The sequence below is a fragment of the Nycticebus coucang genome, chromosome 6, assembly GCF_027406575.1.
Source record: "Nycticebus coucang isolate mNycCou1 chromosome 6, mNycCou1.pri, whole genome shotgun sequence".
NCBI lineage: Eukaryota > Metazoa > Chordata > Mammalia > Primates > Lorisidae > Nycticebus > Nycticebus coucang.
The window spans coordinates 121905035-121923808 of record NC_069785.1 but is presented as its reverse complement, the minus strand read 5'-3'; the positions used below and the strand labels follow the sequence as shown (position 1 = coordinate 121923808).

At 41.3% G+C, this 18774-nt stretch overlaps 1 protein-coding gene across 4 annotated transcripts in view; it reads right to left on the bottom strand.

The window, feature by feature from the left end:
* The window catches only part of RNF214 (ring finger protein 214), a 29187-nt gene that overhangs the window by 7975 nt on the left and 2438 nt on the right, over nucleotides 1-18774 (bottom strand). For 3 of the 4 annotated variants that reach the window (XR_008380564.1, XM_053593253.1, XM_053593255.1), the window contains exons 3-6: nucleotides 14131-14641; nucleotides 13409-13468; nucleotides 10127-10267; nucleotides 4832-4971 (exon numbers count right to left, since the gene is read on the bottom strand). Coding sequence is in view for 3 of the 4 variants with exons in the window: in XM_053593253.1 (XP_053449228.1) it covers nucleotides 4832-4971; nucleotides 10127-10267; nucleotides 13409-13468; nucleotides 14131-14641 (852 nt within the window). In the remaining variant the exon portion in view is untranslated. The remainder of the gene's footprint in view (nucleotides 1-4831; nucleotides 4972-10126; nucleotides 10268-13408; nucleotides 13469-14130; nucleotides 14642-18774) is intronic. The other variant, XM_053593254.1, reaches the window with a different exon arrangement.

Genomic DNA, 18774 nt, shown 5'->3' with positions numbered 1-18774 from the left:
TGTTCTTTATCAGAATATCTCAATATTGTTAAAATATCAACTACCCCCAAATTGATCTAGAGATTCAATATAAAACAAATCAAATTCCAAGCAGGACTTTTGTAAAAACTGACAATCTGATTCTAAAATTTATGTGGAAATTTAAAAATATCTAGAATATTCAAAATGATTTTGAAAATAAAGAGGATGTACTTGATTTCAACATCTATTATGTAGATACAAGGAAAAACAAATAGATCAATGTAACAAAATAAAAAGTAAGAAATTGAGCCACACTTATGTGCTGTAAGGGCAAATACAAACTAAAAAATAAGAGACTTAGGGAGGATGTAGTGGCTCATGCCTGTAATCTCAGCATTTTGGGAGTCCAAGTCCTGATGACTAATGATCGCTCAAGGTTAGAAATTTGAGACCACCTGTCTCTACTTCCTCACCAAAAAAAAAAAAGAGAGAGAAAATTCTTCTTATTGAAAATAATGGAAGAAACTTCCCCTAATGCCCTAACCTTTTCTTTTCTTTTCTTTTTTTGAGAAAGAGTCTCGAGCTGTTGCCCTGGGTAGAGTATTATGGCATCATAACTCACAGCAACCTCCAACTCGGGCTCAAGCAATCCTCTTGCCTCAGTTTTTTCTATTTTTAGTAGAGACAGGGTCTCAATTTTTTTTTTTTTTTAGAGACTGAGTCTCACTTTATCGCCCACGGTAGAGTGTTGTGGCATCACAGCTCACGGCAACCTCCAGCTTTTGGGCTTAGGTGATTCTCTTGCCTCAGCCTCCCAAGTAGCTGGGACTACAGGCGCCCATCACAACAACCAGCTATTTTTTTGTTGCAGTTTGGCTGGGGCCGGGTTTGAACCCGCCACCCTCGGTATATGGGGCTGGCGCCCTACTCACTGAGCCACATGCACCGCCCCTGCGGTCTCGATTTTGCTCAGGCTATACATAAAGACTTGTACTTGAATATTCACAGCTGCTTTATTTGTAACAGACAAAAAAATAGAAACAAGCCAAATGTCCACCAACTGGTAAAGATATAAACAAATTGATACAATCTTACAATGGAATACACATTCAACAATTTGGATGAGTCACAAAAGCATTATCCTAAATAAAAATAGACAAAACAGATAAAACAGATACCATATGATTCTATTCCCATGAAGTTTTAGAAAGGGTGAAACTATAGAGAATGCAGACCACTGGTTGCCATTGGCTCAGGGTGGAAAAGGCAATTGACTCCAAAAGTTCATGAAAGAGACTTTTGGGGAAAAGGAAGTATTTTTTTGAGACAGAGTCTCACTATGTTACCCTGGGTAGAGTGCTGTGGCGTCACAGCTCACAGTAACCTCTAACTCTTGGGCTTAAGCGATTCTCTTGCCTGAGCCTCCCAAGTAGCTGGAACTACAGGCGCCCCCAACAATGCCTGGCTATTTTGTTGTTGTTGTTCCAATTGTCATTGTTGTTTCGCTGGCCTGGGCCAGGTTCGAACCCACCAGCTTCAGGGTATGTGGCCAATGCCATAACCACTGAACTACGGGCACTGCGTCAGGCAGAAATCTTACAGCCTTATTAACTGTAGACCCAAACTACAAAATTGGGCACTACTAATAAACAACTAGAAAATTAGAGGAAAATCTCAAAAAGGAAAGTGCTATAGATGGAGAACTCCAAATTCTGCATGAAAATCTGCCCAAATCTCTGGCTGATCTGTGAACCGTGCGTACACGGAGACAACTTAAAGGAACCCAGCTACGGCTAAATGGACTGAACAGAGGTCACAGCTACCGGCTACAAAACAAAAGCATGACATTGAAGCCCAAACAAGGTAACAACCTTACAGTTTTTATAAATCAAGATATTTTAGAGGAATATAAGAGAATTCAGAATCTCTACAAATATATTATTCACCATATTCAGAATAATCCCTAATTACCAACATATAAAGCAACAGGAACTTTAATTAAAGATGTTATTAAAAAAAAAAAAAAAAGAATAAATGTGATCCACAATCAAGAGTAGGGACTGGCAAACTACAGCCCCTGGGGAAATCCGGCCTGCCATCTATATTTGTCAGTAAAGTTTTACTGGAACATAGCCACTCTCATTGTTTACATATTGACTAAGGTTGCTTTCTTGCTATAACAGCAGAGATGAATAGTTATGCCAGAGACTGCACGGTCTTTGCAAGGCCTAATATATGTATTTATTACATGGCAGTCAACCCTTTCTCTCCACTATGAGCCAACTAGCAACCACTGATTTGCTCTCCCTTAACTATAGTTTTATCTTTTCCAGAATTTCACGTAAACAGAATCAAATGGTATATATTTTGCTTCTGGTCTCTTGTTTAAGATAATGCTGTTGATTGTTGATTCTTGGTCAAGAAAAAAAGCAATCAGGATTTCATAGTAACTAACATATTGGAATTTCAGGCAAGGATTCTAAAGGATCTATTTTAACCATGTTAAAAGGACAAAAAAAAAAAAAATGCTCACAAAGAATGAACAAATAAGTTCTCTCAACAAAGAAACAAAAACTTTTTTAAAAATTGTTTTGAGACAGAGTCTCACTATTTTGCCCTTGGTAGAGTGCTGTTTCATCATAGCTCACAGTAACCTCAAACTCTTGGGCTCAAGTAATTCTCTTGCCTCAGCCTACCTGTAGCTGAAACTATAGGCACCCGCCAAAATGCCTGACTATTTTTAGAGACAGGGTCTCACCCTTGCTCAGGCCGTTCTCAAACTTGTGAGCTCAGGCGATCCATCTGCCTAGGCCTCCCTGAGTGCTAAGATTACAGGGATGAGCCATGCTATGTTTTTAGAGACAGGGTCTGGCTCTTGCTCAGGAGGGTCTTGAACTTGTGAGCTCAAGCAATCCACCTGCCTCAGCCTCACAGAGTGCTAGGATTACAGGCATAAGCCACCAAACACAGCTAACAAAAACTATTTCAAAACAAATAACTAAATTGAAAGGACAGAATTGAGGGCGGTGCCTGTGGCTCAGTGAGCAGGGCGCCGGCCCCATACACTGAGGGTGGCGGGTTCAAACCCAGCCCCGTCCAAACTGCAACAACAACAAAAAAAAATAGCCGGGCCTGTAGTCCCAGGTGGGTGCCTGTAGTCCCAGCTACTCGGGAGGCTGAGGCAGGAGAATCACCTAAGCCCAGGAGTTGGAGGTTGCTGTGAGCTGTGTGACGCCACGGCACTCTACCGAGGGCAATAAAATGAAACTCTGTCTCTACCAAAAAAAAAAAAAGAAGAAAGGACAGAATTGAAAAATATATTATTCTTATTTTTTCTTATTGTTGGTGAATCATTGAGGGTACAATGAGTCAGGTTACACTGCTGCATTAGCTGAAGAAAAATATAATATTAGAAATAATGACATTTGCTGCATAGGCTTAAGAGCACAATGAAATTGATTTAAGAAGAGTAATGCCAGGTGCAGTGGCTCACACCTATAATCCTAGCACTCTGGGAGGCCCAGGTGGGTGGAGTGCTTGAGCTCACAAGTTCAAGACCAGCCTGAGCAAGAATGAGATCCTGTCTCTACTAAAAATGGAAAAACTGAGGCAAGAGGATTACTTAAGCAAAAAAGTTTGAGATTGATGTGAGCTAGGACGCCTCGGCACTCCACCCAGGGTGACAAATTGAGATTTTTGTCTCAAAAAAAAAAAAAAAAAAAAAAGAGTAAGTGTATTGGAAGATACATCAATAAAAATTACTCCCTAAGAGGACAGAGTAAAAATGATTGACAAGAGGGTGGCGCCTGTGGCTCAGTCGGTAAGGCACCGGCCCCATTTACCGAGGTTGGCGGGTTCAAACCCGGCCCCGGCCAAACTGCAACCAAAAAATAGCCAGGCGTTGTGGTGGGCGCCTGTGGTCCCAGCTACTTGGGAGGCTGAGGCAGGAGAATCGCTTAAGCCCAGGAGTTGGAGGTTGCTGTGAACTGTGTGAGGCCACGGCACTCTACCGAGGGCCATGGAGTGAGACTCTGTCTCTACAAAAAAAAAAAAAAAGATTGACAAGAAATGAACAGTCACAGTGAGGTACAGGACCATATCCAAAGGTGGAGTCTTAGAAGGAAAGGAAAGGAAAGAAAGGGGCGGAAAAAATATTTGAGAATTATGTCAGAAAATTTCACAAATGTGGTAAACTTTATAGATCACAAAGCTGAGAAAACCTCAGCTTCTGGTCAGCTGCCTCTGGTCAGCTGTCAGTGTGTCCTCTAAATGGACCCTCTGAAAGAGTGTTCAGGCCTGTGGGAATAGACAAGAGACGGCACAGACAGGAGTGAAGCTGGAAAGGCCGGTGCAGGTGCCTGACAGTGGGTCTGTGCAAGGGGGCTGGTGGGCCAGGGAAGGTGTGACTGCCAGGCATGGGGAATTATGAAACTCCCTAGATTGTGTGTGAGTCTGATACCTCACAACTTCTAGATGCTTTGGTTTAGATCGGGTGTGTGTTTCAAAGCACCCCAGCTCTGGTAGCCCAGGGATGTTGGGAGGCTGTGAATCCTGGGAGAGGGTTGCTTAGGGGTGAGGCCTGAACCTTGGCAGAAGAGTAGAAGAGAGAAAGGGACTGGCTAGGTGAGCGGGGGAAGAGAGAGAAAAAAAGATAAATAAATCCCCAAAACTTTTTTCTATCAAGTCTAACATCAGGCACTGAAAAAGCTAAAGTCATTACAGAAGTTTGACTTGTTCACTTGTTTTTCAAACAAAAATTAGACTGAAAGAAAAAAAACCTAAAAACACAAATGGAGCTGGTTCCTCACATTTGTATTTGAGCACACATGCACAAAACACACAGGCTTTTTACTCTCACAGCATCGATTACCTTCTGCCTTTCTCACAAAGCTTCTCAATTTCAGCTTTCAGATCCTGCTCCTTCTGCAAAAACTCCTTCTTTTCTTTCTCTATCTTCTTCTTTGTTTCTTCCCGCTTTATTGTCACATCTTGAATAGCCTTTAATATCTCCTGAGTCCCACACAATTAAGTCACACACAAATAAAGAAAAAAAATAAGTTAATTTTTTTGATCTGGAGGTTATTTTCAACTATCAAAAATTCAAATATCAACTTTAATGAATTCAAATTGAATTGAAAGAATGTGTTTGATGAGTAACTCCAAAACCCAGCAGTCAGACCTAAAGGAGAAAGTTACAGTAATGAAGATTTCAATTCAACAGGAAAAATAATTCTAACAACCACAACTACTCAAAAATGGAACATACTGCCTTGTAAAGAAATAAGCACTCCATTGCTGGTGTTCAAATAAGGCTGAATGAACACCTGTCAAGAATGCTGAGAAAGTCGTTCTTGCACCAAGTGGAAGTTTGTTATGTCCAACAAATACGGTCTTATCTTATTTTGTTACAGTGCTAGCTTATTATGTGTGGGGTTTTGGGTTTGTTTTACTATTTAACAACAACAAATATATTCATATATATTTTTAATAAGAAGTCAAAAAATACAAAAGTGGCTGGGCACAGTGGCTCACACCTGTAATTCTGGCACTCTGGGAGGCTGAGGTGGGTGGATTGCTTGAGCTCAGGAGTTCAAGACCAGCCTGAGCAAGAAGAGCAAGATCTTATCTCTCAAAAATAGCCAGGCATTATTACATGCACCTTTAGTGGAGGGCAACAGAGTGAGACTCTGTCACAAAGGAAAAAAGTGATAAACGTAATAAACAGTCACCCTTTAGTTCATACCACTTCCATTCATAAGGTTAATTAACGTGTTAACTGCTTTGTATTACACTTTTACATCTGTCTTCATTCTCACACAAATACATGTATATTTATGTATGTGTTGTCTATTTTTTTGTTTTGTTTCGTTGTGTTTGAGGCGCGGGTGGGGACACAGTCTCATTCTGTCACCTGAACTACAGTGCCTTGGCCTCAGTGTAGCTCATAGGAACCTCAAACTTCTGAGCTCAAGCGATCCTTCTAAGTCAGCCTCCCAAGTAGGTGGGACTTCAGGTATGGGCCACCATGCTTAGCTAATTTTTCTACTTTAAGTAGAGATGGGATCTCACTTTGCTCAGGCTGGTCTTGAACTCCTAACCTCAAGCACTCTGCCCACCTGGGCCTCCCAGAGTGCTAGGATTGATTATAGGCATGAGGCACCACACCTGGCTGTGTGTGTGTGTGTGTGGGGGGGGAGCTGTTTTCATGTCATTTAATGTACACAATTCCACATCCTGATTCATTTATTTATTTTTTTGAGACAGAGTCTTACACTCACCCTCAGTAGAGTGCTGTGGCGTCACAGTTCACAGCACCATCAAACTCTTGGGCTTAAGCGATTCTCTTGCCTCAGCCTCCCAAGTAGCTGGGACTACAGGCACCTGCCACGACACTTGGCTATTTTTTGTTGCAGTTGTTTAGCTGACCCGGGCCAGGTTCAGACCTGCAACCCTCGGTGTATGTGGCTGGCGCCGTAACCACTGTGCTAGGAGCACAGAGCCCTGATTTTTTGCACTAGATATGAACATACCATGTCAATAAATATAGATCTAACTCAAAAATAGCTGCATAAAGGCCAGGCATCATAGCTCATGCCTGTAATCTTAGCACTCTGGAAGACTGAGGTGGTAGGATAATTGAGCTCAGGAGCTCAAAACCAGCCTGAGCAAGAGCGAGACCCTGCCTCTATTACAAATAGAAAAATTAGCCAGTCATAGTGGTGCGTGCTACTCAGAAGTCTGAGGCAAGAGTATCCCTTTAACCCAGGAGTTTGAGGGTGCTGTGAGCTAGGCTAACACCATGACTCTCTAGCCTCAGCAAGAGAGTAACACTCAGCCTCAAAAAAAAAAGCTACATAATATGATATCAGTGGATATATCCAAATTTATCCAACCATTCTATTCAGAGATCAACAGGTTGATTCCAAATCTTTATAATGACATTTCTAATCTAATCTAATTAATTTTTTAAAATCATATTGCAATTAACATTCTGTATGTCTACACTTTCCATATAAAAAATGAACTCCTAGTAATAAGATTGCTAGATCAAAGTACATGTATATATTAAATTTTAACTGACAATTCCTAATAACTATTTCAAAACAATCATAAAAATTCATACCCCTACCAATGTCTGAAGGAATTCATTTTTCCTCACCCTTGACAATTTATTTCGTTTCTGCCAATTTCCTGGGTGAGGGATAGCAAGGAGGACAAAACGGTATCTAATACTTATAACAGGCATTTTCCTAACTTCTATTAAATAAGCATTCCATGAAAACAGACACTGTGGCTGGGCACAGTGGCTTATGCCTGTAAATCCTAGCACTCTGGGAGGCTGAAGCGGGTGGATTACTTGAGTTCACAAGTTCGAGACCAGCAAAAGTGAGACCCCGTCTCTACAAAAAAATAGAAACTGAGGCAAGAGGATCATTTGAGCCCAAGAGTTGGAGGTTGCTGTGAGCTATGATGCCATAGCACTTTACCCAGGGTGACAGCTTGAGACTCTGTCTCAGAAAAAAAAGAAAACAAGAGACTGTGTTTTGCTCACCACTAAATCCCCAGAGCCTAACAGGCACTCAAAAATATTTGCTGAATGGCCGGGATGGGTGGCTCACACTTGTAATCCTAGCACTCTAGGAGGCTGAGGTGGGGGATTGCTTGAGCAATTGGGAGACCAAGCCATAAAAAAAGACAGAGACTTTACATCTTTTGTATTAACCTGGATAGAGCTGAAACACATTCCTCTTAGTAAAGTATCACAAGAATGGAGGAGCAAGAATCCAATGTACTCAATACTAATATGAAGCCAGCAGATGATCTACATACACGCCCACATAAGAGAAAAACTCAAATCAATTCAAGGTGGGGGGTGGAAGAACAAGAGAGGGGGAGAGGGTAGGAAGGAGGGGGAAGGGCATGCTCTCACTTAATGGGCACAACGTTAGGGTGCATGGCACACCTCGTGGGGGTAGGACATAATTATAAGAGGGACTCTATCTAATAAATGCAAACATTGTAACCTAATTCTTTGTACCCTCAAATTAACCTGAAACAATAAAAAATAAAAACAAGAGCAAAAAAAAAAGATGAATTAGAGACCAGCCTGAGCAAAAGTGAGACCCTAACTCTACTACAACCAGAAAAATTAGCCAGGCATGGTAGTGAGTGCCTATAGTCCCAGCTACTTGGGAGGCCGAGGCAAGAGGATCTCTTGAGTCCAAGAGACTGAGGTTGCTGTGAGCTGTGATGACACCACAGCACTCTGCCCAGGCTGACAGAGTGAGACTCTGTCTCAAAAAAATTAATTTGGGGGCGGCGCCTGTGGCTCAAGGAGTAGGGCGCCGGTCCCATATGCCAGAGGTGGCGGGTTCAAACCTAGCCCCAGCCAAAAACCACAAAAACAAAACAAAACAAAAACAAAAACAAAAATTAATTAGGTGAATGAATGAATGAGTGTCATGAGCTTATTTTCACACATTTATAATAGATAGGCTTATACATTTATAATAGATAGGCTTTTCCTCTTCTGTGAATTACTGTTTATAACTGTGATAGGCAAAATGAAACAATCTCTCTCAATATGTCCACATCCTAGTCCCTGGAACCTGTGTATGTGTCACCTTTTATGGCAAAAAGGACTGTGTGCATGTGATTTAAGGTAAGAACCTTGCAATGGGAAGAGCATCTTGCATTATCTGGGTAAGCCCAATCAAATTACATGAGCCCCTAAAAGTGAAGACTCATTTATAGCTGTGATCGGAGGAAGATGTTACTACAGAAAAACGGTCAGACAGATGCTGGCTTTGAAGATGGAGGAGGTGGTCACTAATATACAGCAACCTTTAACGGCTGGAAGGCAATGAAACATATATTTCCCTAGCACTCCCAGAAGGAATGCAGCCCTTGATTTTGTCCCAGTACACATTTTGGACTAAGGACATTCAGAACTGTAAGTTAATAAATATGTGTCATTTTAAGTCACTAAAGGCATAATTGCTATAGCAGTGATAGGAAAACGGCCGAATAAATTTTTCTAATTTTTCTCTAGACTGTTGACTTTTAGCATGCACTTGGAGGAATCACAGAATGTCATGCTTATTAAACCCTTCATTAGATATACTACAAGTATTTCTTCTTCTCAGTCTAACATTAATCTTCCAACTTATTTTTATATCATTTGCCATACCAAAGTTTTAAACTATATGTAATTAAATTGATTAGTCTCTTTCTTTATGGCTTATGAGTTTTCTGCCTTTTGTTTAAAGTGACCCCTTGCAATTTAAGGTTTCATAAATATTCTAAATTTTCTTCTAATTTTTCTTTCTAGTTTTTTTTTTTTTTTTTTTTGGCTCAAGCAATTTTCTTGCCTCAGCCTCCCAAGTAGCTGGGACTACAGGCGCCCACCAGAACGCCCAGCTATTTTTTTTGTTGCAGTTGTCACTGTTGTTTAGCAGGCCCGGGCTGGGTTTGAACTCACCTGCCTTGGTGTATGTGGCCGGTGCTCTAACCACTGAGCTATGGGCACCAAGCCACTTTTTAGTTTTTGTATGGAGTTTTGGGGACTTTTTTGAGAGAGCATCTTGCTCTGTTGCCCAAGCTAGAGCGCAGTCACTGGTGCAATCATAGCTCACTGCAACTTCAAATTCCTAGACTCAAGTGATCCTCCTGCCTCAGCCTCCCAACTATCTGAGACTACAGGCACCTGCACTGGGTTAATTTTTCTGTTTTTTGTAGAGATGGGGTCTCACACTTGCTCAGGCTGGTCTCAAACTCCTGGCCTCAAGTTATCGTCTCACTCTGGCCTCTCAAAATGCTAGGATTACAGGTGTGAGCCAGTGAACCTGGCACATATGTCAATTTTTAACCTACCTATGATTATGTATTTTATTATAATATGAAACAGAAATATTATCAAATATTTTCCAGGTAGATAGTCAATTATGTCAACAAAATGTTAAATAAATAGGACTTTTCTCTATGAACTATCATATGAATGAGAGTTTGTACAATATGCTCTCAAAGGTTCTTTCTATGCTTAAAATTCTATGATAGCTTTTAAAAAGTAAATACTGCTTTTTTATTTTTCTCATCTCAGAAATTAATTTTATTTGATTAGGAATTGTTACTTATCTCAGTGACAATTTCAATATAAGCAGAATACCTGGTGATTCTTCATTTCTTCTTCTCTCCTTTGCTGAAGTTGCTTTAATTGCACTTGGAGCTGATTCTCCACTTGCCTCTGCTTGTCCAGGACCTCCTGATAACGCTCCTTCAACAGAGTTCTCTCTGTCATCATTTTATCCTATTGGGAACAACACAAGAAAAGGCTGTTTCCCAATTTAATAATAAGGAATATTCATTAAGTGACTTTCCAAGGTATTACTTAAGCTCCATGATTGCACTGTCCAATATAGTAGCTACTAGCCATATGTGGCTATATAAATTTAATTAAAACATGAAAAAATAAAGCTGTGTGATGGCCTGTGCCTATAGTTCAGGTGCTTAGGAGGCTGAGGCAGGAGGATACTTAAGACCAAGAGTTAAAGGTTACAGTGAGCTATAATCACAACACTGCACTCTAGCCTGGATGACAGCATGAGATGCTGTCTCTCAAAAACATAAAAATAAAAAGCACATGGGCCTCATAACCACCCAAAAGACATAGCCAAACAAAACCCTGCGCTTCTTCTGGCCCAGTGTGAAAGAATGATGCTACTGAATGATGCAAAGCTTATTTATGCCTTCCTCCTCCTTCAATTCCCATACAGTCATCTGAACCCTGCTTATAACTATGAGGACAAAATAAATACAAAGTGCCTGGAGTAAGCACTTGAGAAAAGGCGACTTCTTTCCCTTTCCCAGAGGTTCTCTTCTACCCATACTTCTACCTCATCCATCTCCACCAGGTCTCTCTTCTTGAGGACCTTTCTACCTGTCTATCACAAATAACTCCTGAGCAGCTGACCCCTAGTTGAGCATCGCGACCCCTCTGTAACAATGAAAACACATCATGGCATTAGGAAGGTTGAGAACCACAGCTCTAGTTAAAAACTTGTATTAGCTTCATCTGGTTTATGTACTCCAATAACTTACTTCTTTTAATTTGTCCTTCAATTCTTCAACTTGTACCACTTTATTATCTGGTTGCTACAAGTTTTTTTCCTTTTTGTATTATTCTCCATTTAGTTAACATATCTTACTCTAAAGACCACTTCCTGATCCTGGAGTAACTTTCCCGTCATTAGCCATCCTCTTAAAAAATACACTTAGATATTCATACATACACTTAAAGGGTAGAAGTTTTAGCAATAAAAAGCCATAGATCGATCAAGGGGACCATTTTAACAAAGATAAATATGAAGTTTTACTGCCTACGTTTTAAAAACCAAACTAATAAGACACAAGTAAACACTGCATGAGAAAGAGACTTGATAAAGTTTGACTGAAAGCTCAACAGTATGAGATTGCCAAAATAAGTCAATGTAAGCTTCACACTTGTGTTCAAGTACCTGAACACAAGTACTGTAGTACTATGATAAAGAAAAGGAAAAAAGGGCGGCGCCTGTGGCTCAAGGAGTAGGGCGCCAGTCCCATATGCCGGAGGTGGCGGGTTCAAACCCAGCCCTGGCCAAAAAACCACAAAAAAAAAAAAAAAACAAGCAAAAAAAAGAAAAGGAAAAAAAAAAAAAGAAATGAGAAAGACAGACATACCCATTATATTGTGAACGAATTATATCTGGATTATTACATTTGGTTCTCAAGATCACTTGTGTTTTTTGAGACGGGTCTTGCTCTGCTCCTGCACTACAGCGCAATGGCATATTCATAGTTCACTACAGCCTTGAACTCCTGAGCTCAAGTGATTCTCCCAGATCAGCCTCCCAAGTAGCTAGGACTACAGCTGCAAACCACCACACCCGGCTAATTTTTTTATTTTTTGTAAAGAGAGGACTTGTTGTGTTGCCCGTGATGGTCTCCAACTCCTAGTCTCAAGCAATCTTCCCTTCTCAGCCTACCAAAGTGCTGGGATTCCAGGCCTAAGCCACCACACCCAGCCTCCAGATTACTTTTTTTTCTGAGACAGTCTCACTTTGTCATCCTGGGTAGAGTGCCATGCTGTCATAGCCTATAGAAACCTCGAACTCCTAAAGTCAAGAGATCCTCTTGTCTCGGTCTCCCAAGTAGCTGGGACTACAGGTGCTCACCACAACACCCAGCTAGTTTTTCTATTTTAGTAGAGATGGGGTCTTACTATTTCTCAGGCTGATCTTGAACTCCTGAGCTCAAGCAATCCACCTGCCTCAGCCTCCCAGAGTGCTAGGATTATAGGTATGAGCCACTGCACCTGGCTTAAGATCACTTTTTAAAAGAAATATTGATAAAATGACAAACATCTAGGTGAAAGTAATCAGAATGATAAAAAACTAAAAAGAACCCGGCACCCACAGCACAGTGGTTATAGTGCCAGCCACATACACCAAGGCTGGCAGGTTTGAACCTGGCCCAGGACAGCTAAAGAACAATGACAACTACAACAACAAAAATAGCTGGGCACTGTGGCAGGCCCCTGAAGTCCCAGCTACTTGAGAGTCTGAGGCAAGAGAAATCACTTGAGCCCAAGAGTTTGAGGTTGCTGTGAGCTGTGACACCATGGCACTCTACCGAGAGTGACATAATGAGACTCTGTCTCTAAACAAAAACAAGAAACTAAAAAGAAAAATTCATATAAGTAATGCCAAAAACATCTGGGGATATTTCATCTGGAAAGGTTTGGATTTGAGGGATAAGAGGAAGAGGCATAAAAAAACTTCAAATATGGATAGAGCTAACAAGCACAACAGGAACTAGATTTACCACTTAAAGCTCAAGAGAAAGCTCTACCAACAACTTATAAAGGGTCTGTAGTAATCAGAGTAAGATCTAATAATAGAGTTTTTAAAAATGCAATGGGGGGGGGGGCTCAATAGACATGACATAGGCCTCCCAGGCATGGTGGCTTACACTTACATTCTTAGCACTCTGGGAGGCCAAGATAGAAAGATCACTTGAGGCCAGGAGATTGAGACCAGCCTAAGCAAGAGTGAGACCTCACCTCTAGTAAAAACAGAAAAATTAGCCCGGTGTGATGGTGTGCACCTGTAGTCCTAGCTACTCAGGATGGGGAGGCAGGAGGATTGCTTGAGCCCAGAAGTGTGAGGTTGCAGTAAGCTACGATGACGCCCCTGCACTCCAGCCCAGGCAACTCAAAAACAAAAAAAAAAGCAATAGGCTGCTTTGTGAAGTAGTAATCTCCTATCCCTGGAAGTGATTAAGTAGAAATTAGCTAACTATTTGTCAGAGATGTTATGAAGGGGATTCCTGCACCCTTTCTAAGAGGCTATTCCTCTAGAGATCTTCTGCCTTAATGATTTCATGTAACAACAATGACAGTTTAGATACTTACCAAATTCTTCTCAATATCTTGATCTGTGTTTACCTCTGAATCTGCCGTCTTAAAGTCAGTCTATAAAAAAAAAAAGAAACAATTATATTCAGAACTGCTCTAAGACACTTTAAAAGAGGAAGAATTACTCTAGTACCTTCACCTAGAAACCTGCCACAACTAAGAAACATTTTGCTGTTTCCCCTTATCAGCTTCAAAGCAAAAAAAGCGATAGAGTTCTGGCAAATGGATAGAAATCATTCATACCAAAAATAACGTGAACGAGATCAAAAAGTGACTGAGAGAAAGTCTCAAGTCTGACATGAGGATTTTGTCCCCTACAACCTATTGTGCCCATACTTTCTCCTGTGACAAAGACACCAGTCACTACAAGGCAGGACACACTGTCCTTGTTAAGATGCAGATCGGAGAATTAACCAGGACTCCTCCTGCAAGGACAAGGATGGGAAATGTGAATGCTAATGACTTGTACACATCGATTTCTCAGTGAAAGTGATTTTATGTAGGTCATAAAGTTCTGGCTGGCTGTAAGATTAGAAACCAGCTTTCTTACTGACTGAACACCAGAATGAAGTCATTGCATGGCACTGTATGAAAATAGCATAATGACTGCCAGCAAAAAAAAAAATAGTGTAATTCTCTACCAAATATAAAGAATTACCTCCTATCCTCAACCCCCACACCCCCAATTCCAGTTTAGTAGTAGAAACTTGATACTTGACCTGTACAGCAATGTTCTGAGAAAGCTTCAGGGAAGAGCTATCCTGGTCATCGTCCTGATCCACTCTGACTCCTTCCACTCCATTTGCTGGAGGCACTACAGGTCGGAAATCCAAGCCTGTATCCCTGCTACCTTCCTTTAGGATGGAGGCTTGTGGGGATTTCTCTTCAGAGCAATTCCCGGAGGCAAGCTGCTTCGTGTGGCACCCTGCCTTAAGAGACCGAGTGACTGGGTGGAGGCTCTCCCGGAGGCTTGTGTCCCCCTCCTCTCCTGCTGTGCTGGCCAAGTCCTTCAAATCAGACTGAGACCCACTGCCAGAAAGACAAAGGGCTGTGTCTATCAAGTTTTCTCCTAAAACCGCCTGGTGGGCTGCTGAGGTGTCACCTGCTGATGAACCAGGATTCTGCTCCAGGTGTTCCAAGTGGACATTTCTGTTATTCTCCTTGGTTATCGTTTGGCTACTTACACTCGACAGAGGCAAGTTCTTCTGCTTCTGTGCAGAGTCTTTAGGGCTATCAAAAACATAAGATAAAAAGTTTCTCTCTTTACTCAATCTCAAAGAGGATTAAATATGTAGTATTTTCAACATTACCACTAGAAGAATAAAATTAAAGTACATAAGCCTTTCTTGAAGAAAACTCCTATTTCATTCCAATGACTTCTATCCCATATGCAGGTAATACTAGCTTGGAAATTAAGCTGGGTTCTGAAGACAATCTACAGTAAAGGCCAAAACATAAGTGACTCTAAAGAGCCAAAAAAATTCTGAGAGCCATTATGAAAAACTTTCAAGGATCTAGATGAAATAACCTAATGCTTGTTAGAATATTCAATTTAGTTACGTGTAATAATTTAGTTACACATGGTATTTCAATAAAATATTAACTTAGAAACATTGTTTTTATTCCACTCCTATGTTTCACAAAAACAATTCTCATTCAAACTCCTTATAAAGATCTTTGACAAGAACCACTTTTTAGGCCGGGCACAGTGGCTCATGCCTGTAATCCCAGCACTCTGGGAGGCCAAGGCAAGTAGACGGCCTGAGCTCAGGAGTTCGAGACCAGCCTGACCAAGAGCGAGATCCTGTCTCTAAAAAAACTAGCTGGGCACTGAGGTGGGTGCCTGTCGTCCCGGCTATTTAGGAGGCTGAGGCAAGAGGATCACTTGAGCCCAAAGAGTTTGAGGTTGCTGTGGGCGATGATGCCACAGCACCCTACCAAGGGCAACAAAGTAAGATTCTGTCTCAAAAAAAAAAGCCACTTTTTAGATTCTCCAGCTTTTCCAGAGCATAGCACCTTCATTTTCATAGTTGCCTACAGCACAATTTTGAATCAAAATTCAACTGTCAATAGAAATTTCATATCAGTATACATAAGCACAACATTGAGATATTCTGTCATTTCTCATAGCCATTGAATGCACTGCTTTTTAAAGAGATCTTTAAAATATATTTATAATGGCATCCAGTATTTACAACTATAAATCTTTCATCACCCAGGAATATGTTATATTCCTTTGTTCCCCTCCCCCACCTTTTTTGAGACACAGTCTCACTTTATCCCACTTGGTAGAGTGCTGTGGCATCATAGCTCACAGCAACCTCAAACTCTTGGACTCAAGCGATTCCTTCACCTCAACCTCCCAAGTAGCTAGGACTACAAGTGCCTACCACAACACCTCGCTATTTTTAGAGACGGTGTCTCACTCTGGCTCTGCTGGTCTCGAACTCATGAGCTCAAGCAATCCACCTACATAGGCCTCCCAGAGTGCTAGGATCACAGGCATGAGCCAGCTTGCTCGGCCGGCTGGATTAAATATTATAAGTAACCTAGAGATGATTTAAACTATTATATATGGGCTTGGCACCGGTAGCACAGTGGTTATGGCGCCAGCCACATACATCAAGGCTAGCGGTTCAAATCTGGCCTGGGCCAGCTAAACGACAATAATGACAACCTCAACAAAAAATAGCCGGGCATCGTAGCAGATGCCTATAGTCCCAGCTACTTGGGAGGCTGAGGCAAGAGAACCACTTAAGCCCCAAGAGTTTGAGATTACTGTGAGCTGTGATGCCACGGCACTCTACCCAGGGCGACATAGTGAGACTATGTCTCAAAAAAAAAAAGTATTACGTGTGGGAGGATGTATATAGGTTACACACAAATATGACACCATTTTATATTGACTGGACCATCTGAGGATTTTGGTATCTGAGGGGAGTCCTAGAACTAATCCCCAACAGACACTCAGAGGTAACTATATATAGTTAAACATTGCACACAACAATGTACTATTAGGTATACAATGTATCGCTGGTCTCAAACCTATGAGCTCAGGCAATACACCCGTCTCAGCCTCCCAGAGTGCTAGGTTTACAGGCGTGAGCCACCGCCCCCAGCCATCCCTCCCTGTTTTTTTAAAACAGATTCTGTCAGCTGACTCCCTTAAGCATCAAGTCAGTGTATCCTTCTTTCCTCAACACATAGGTAGTACTTGTTCAAAATGAAACAATTATAAGAAAGTCTCGTGATCTAAAAAAAAAAAAAGTTGGCTCGGCGCCCGTAGCTCAAGCGGCTAAGGAGCCAGCCACATACACCAGAGCTGGCAGGTTCAAATCCAGCCGGGCCTGCCAAACAACTGCAACCAAAAAATGGCCAGGTGTTGTGGCAGCGCCTATAGTCTCAGCTACTTGGGAGGCTGAGGCAAGAGACTTGCTTGAGCCCAGAAGTTGGAGGTTGCTGTGAGCTGTGATGCCACAGCACTCTACCCAGGGGGAAAGCTTGAGGCTCTGTATAAAAAAAAAAAAATTGTTTTTTTTTAAACAGAGTCTCACTGTGTTACTACCTTCCGAAGAGTGCCACAGCGTCACAGTTCACAGCAACCTCAAACTCTTGGGCTTAAGTAATTCTCTTGCCTTAGCCTCCCAAGTAGGTGGGATTACAGGCGCTCGTCACAACGCCCGGCTATTTTTTTGTTGCAGTTATCATCGTTGTTTAGCTGTCCTGAGCCAGGTTCGAACCCGCCAGCCTGGGTGTACGTGGCTAGTGCTGTACCCACTGTGCTACAGAAGCCAAGCCTCATGATGTAAAAATCTTTATAAACACTCTAATTCTTTTTTTTTTTTTTTGGCCGGGGCTGGGTTTGAACCCGCCACCTCCAGCATATGGGACCGGCGCCCTACTCCTTGAGCCACAGGTGCCGCCCTCTAATTCTTTCTTGCAGGGAAATAGCTGTGGAATAGGGGAAGAGGTCCTCAATTATAAATTTGGGCATATGGAGTAAATGGGTTGGAATCTTCACTCTACTACTAGCTATTTGACTCTGGACAACCTACTTCATTTGTGAAACAACATTATTCACTTGGTAGGGCTGTGAGAATTACACGAGATAACACATATAAAGTACTTAGTACAGTGCCTTGTATATAGTAAACACTCAGTAAACCTTAGCAGCTATGATTACTAGAAGTATGTGGTTGATTTTATTTATCTAAACCCTGACTCCAACATAGCTTAGTAACTTTGGGCAAGTTACTAACCTCTCTGCATCTCATTTTCATCACCTGTAAATGGGAACAGTAATATTAGCACCTACCTTCTGGTATTATTATGATGTGTTAATACATACAAAATTGTTAGTACAGTATTATCTATTATATTAGATCCCAAGCACTCTAGAAAAACGTTGAACATACAGCCTGCGCTCTGTAGCTGTGGGTTCTACATCCGGATTCAACCAACCATGGATTAAAAATATTCGGGAAAAAAATGCATAGGTGCATTTGTACTAAACATGAACAGGCTTTTTTTTTTTTTTTGAGACAGATTCTCAAGCTGTCACCCTGGGTAGTGTTGTGGCATCACAGCTCACAGCAACCTCAAACTCTTGGGCTTAAGCAATTCTCTTGTCTCAGCCTCCCAAGTAGCTGGGACTACAAGTGCCTGCCACAACACCCAGCTATTTTTTTGTTGCAGTTGTCATTATTGTTTTAGTTGGTCCGGGCTGGATTCGAACCCGCCAGCTTCTGTATATGTGGCTGGCGCCCTACCCACTGAGCTACAGGCGCTGCCTGAACAGGCTATTTTATTCTTGTCATTATTCCCCAAATAACATGGTATAACAACTATTTAAATAGTATTTACACTGGATTAAATGTTATAAGTAACCTAGAGATGACTTAAAGTATCATATATGGGAGGATGTGTATAAGTTACACACAAATACGACACCATTTTATATTGACTTGACCATCTGAGGATTTTCCTTTCTGAGGGGAGTCCTAGAGCTAATCCCCAACAGACACTCAGAGCTAACTATATAGTTAATTTAGTTCAACATTGTACATATCAAGGTACTATTACAAGGATATTGTATTATAAGACGCAATTTGGGTAATCACCAATTCCTACTCTCAAAATTTTAGCTGGGAGACAAAATGTATACATGAAGCAGTAAGCCATATGAACAAAGTTATCTAGATAGACACACATATACATTTATATGTATGTGTATACACAGATGTATATACCTCTATATAAAAGTCTCATTTACACAAATATATAAACACATGGTTAAATGAACACACAGTCCATGAAGGAGTAATATTTGCATTTTTTAATGAGTTTAAACCCCCTGTGCTCTG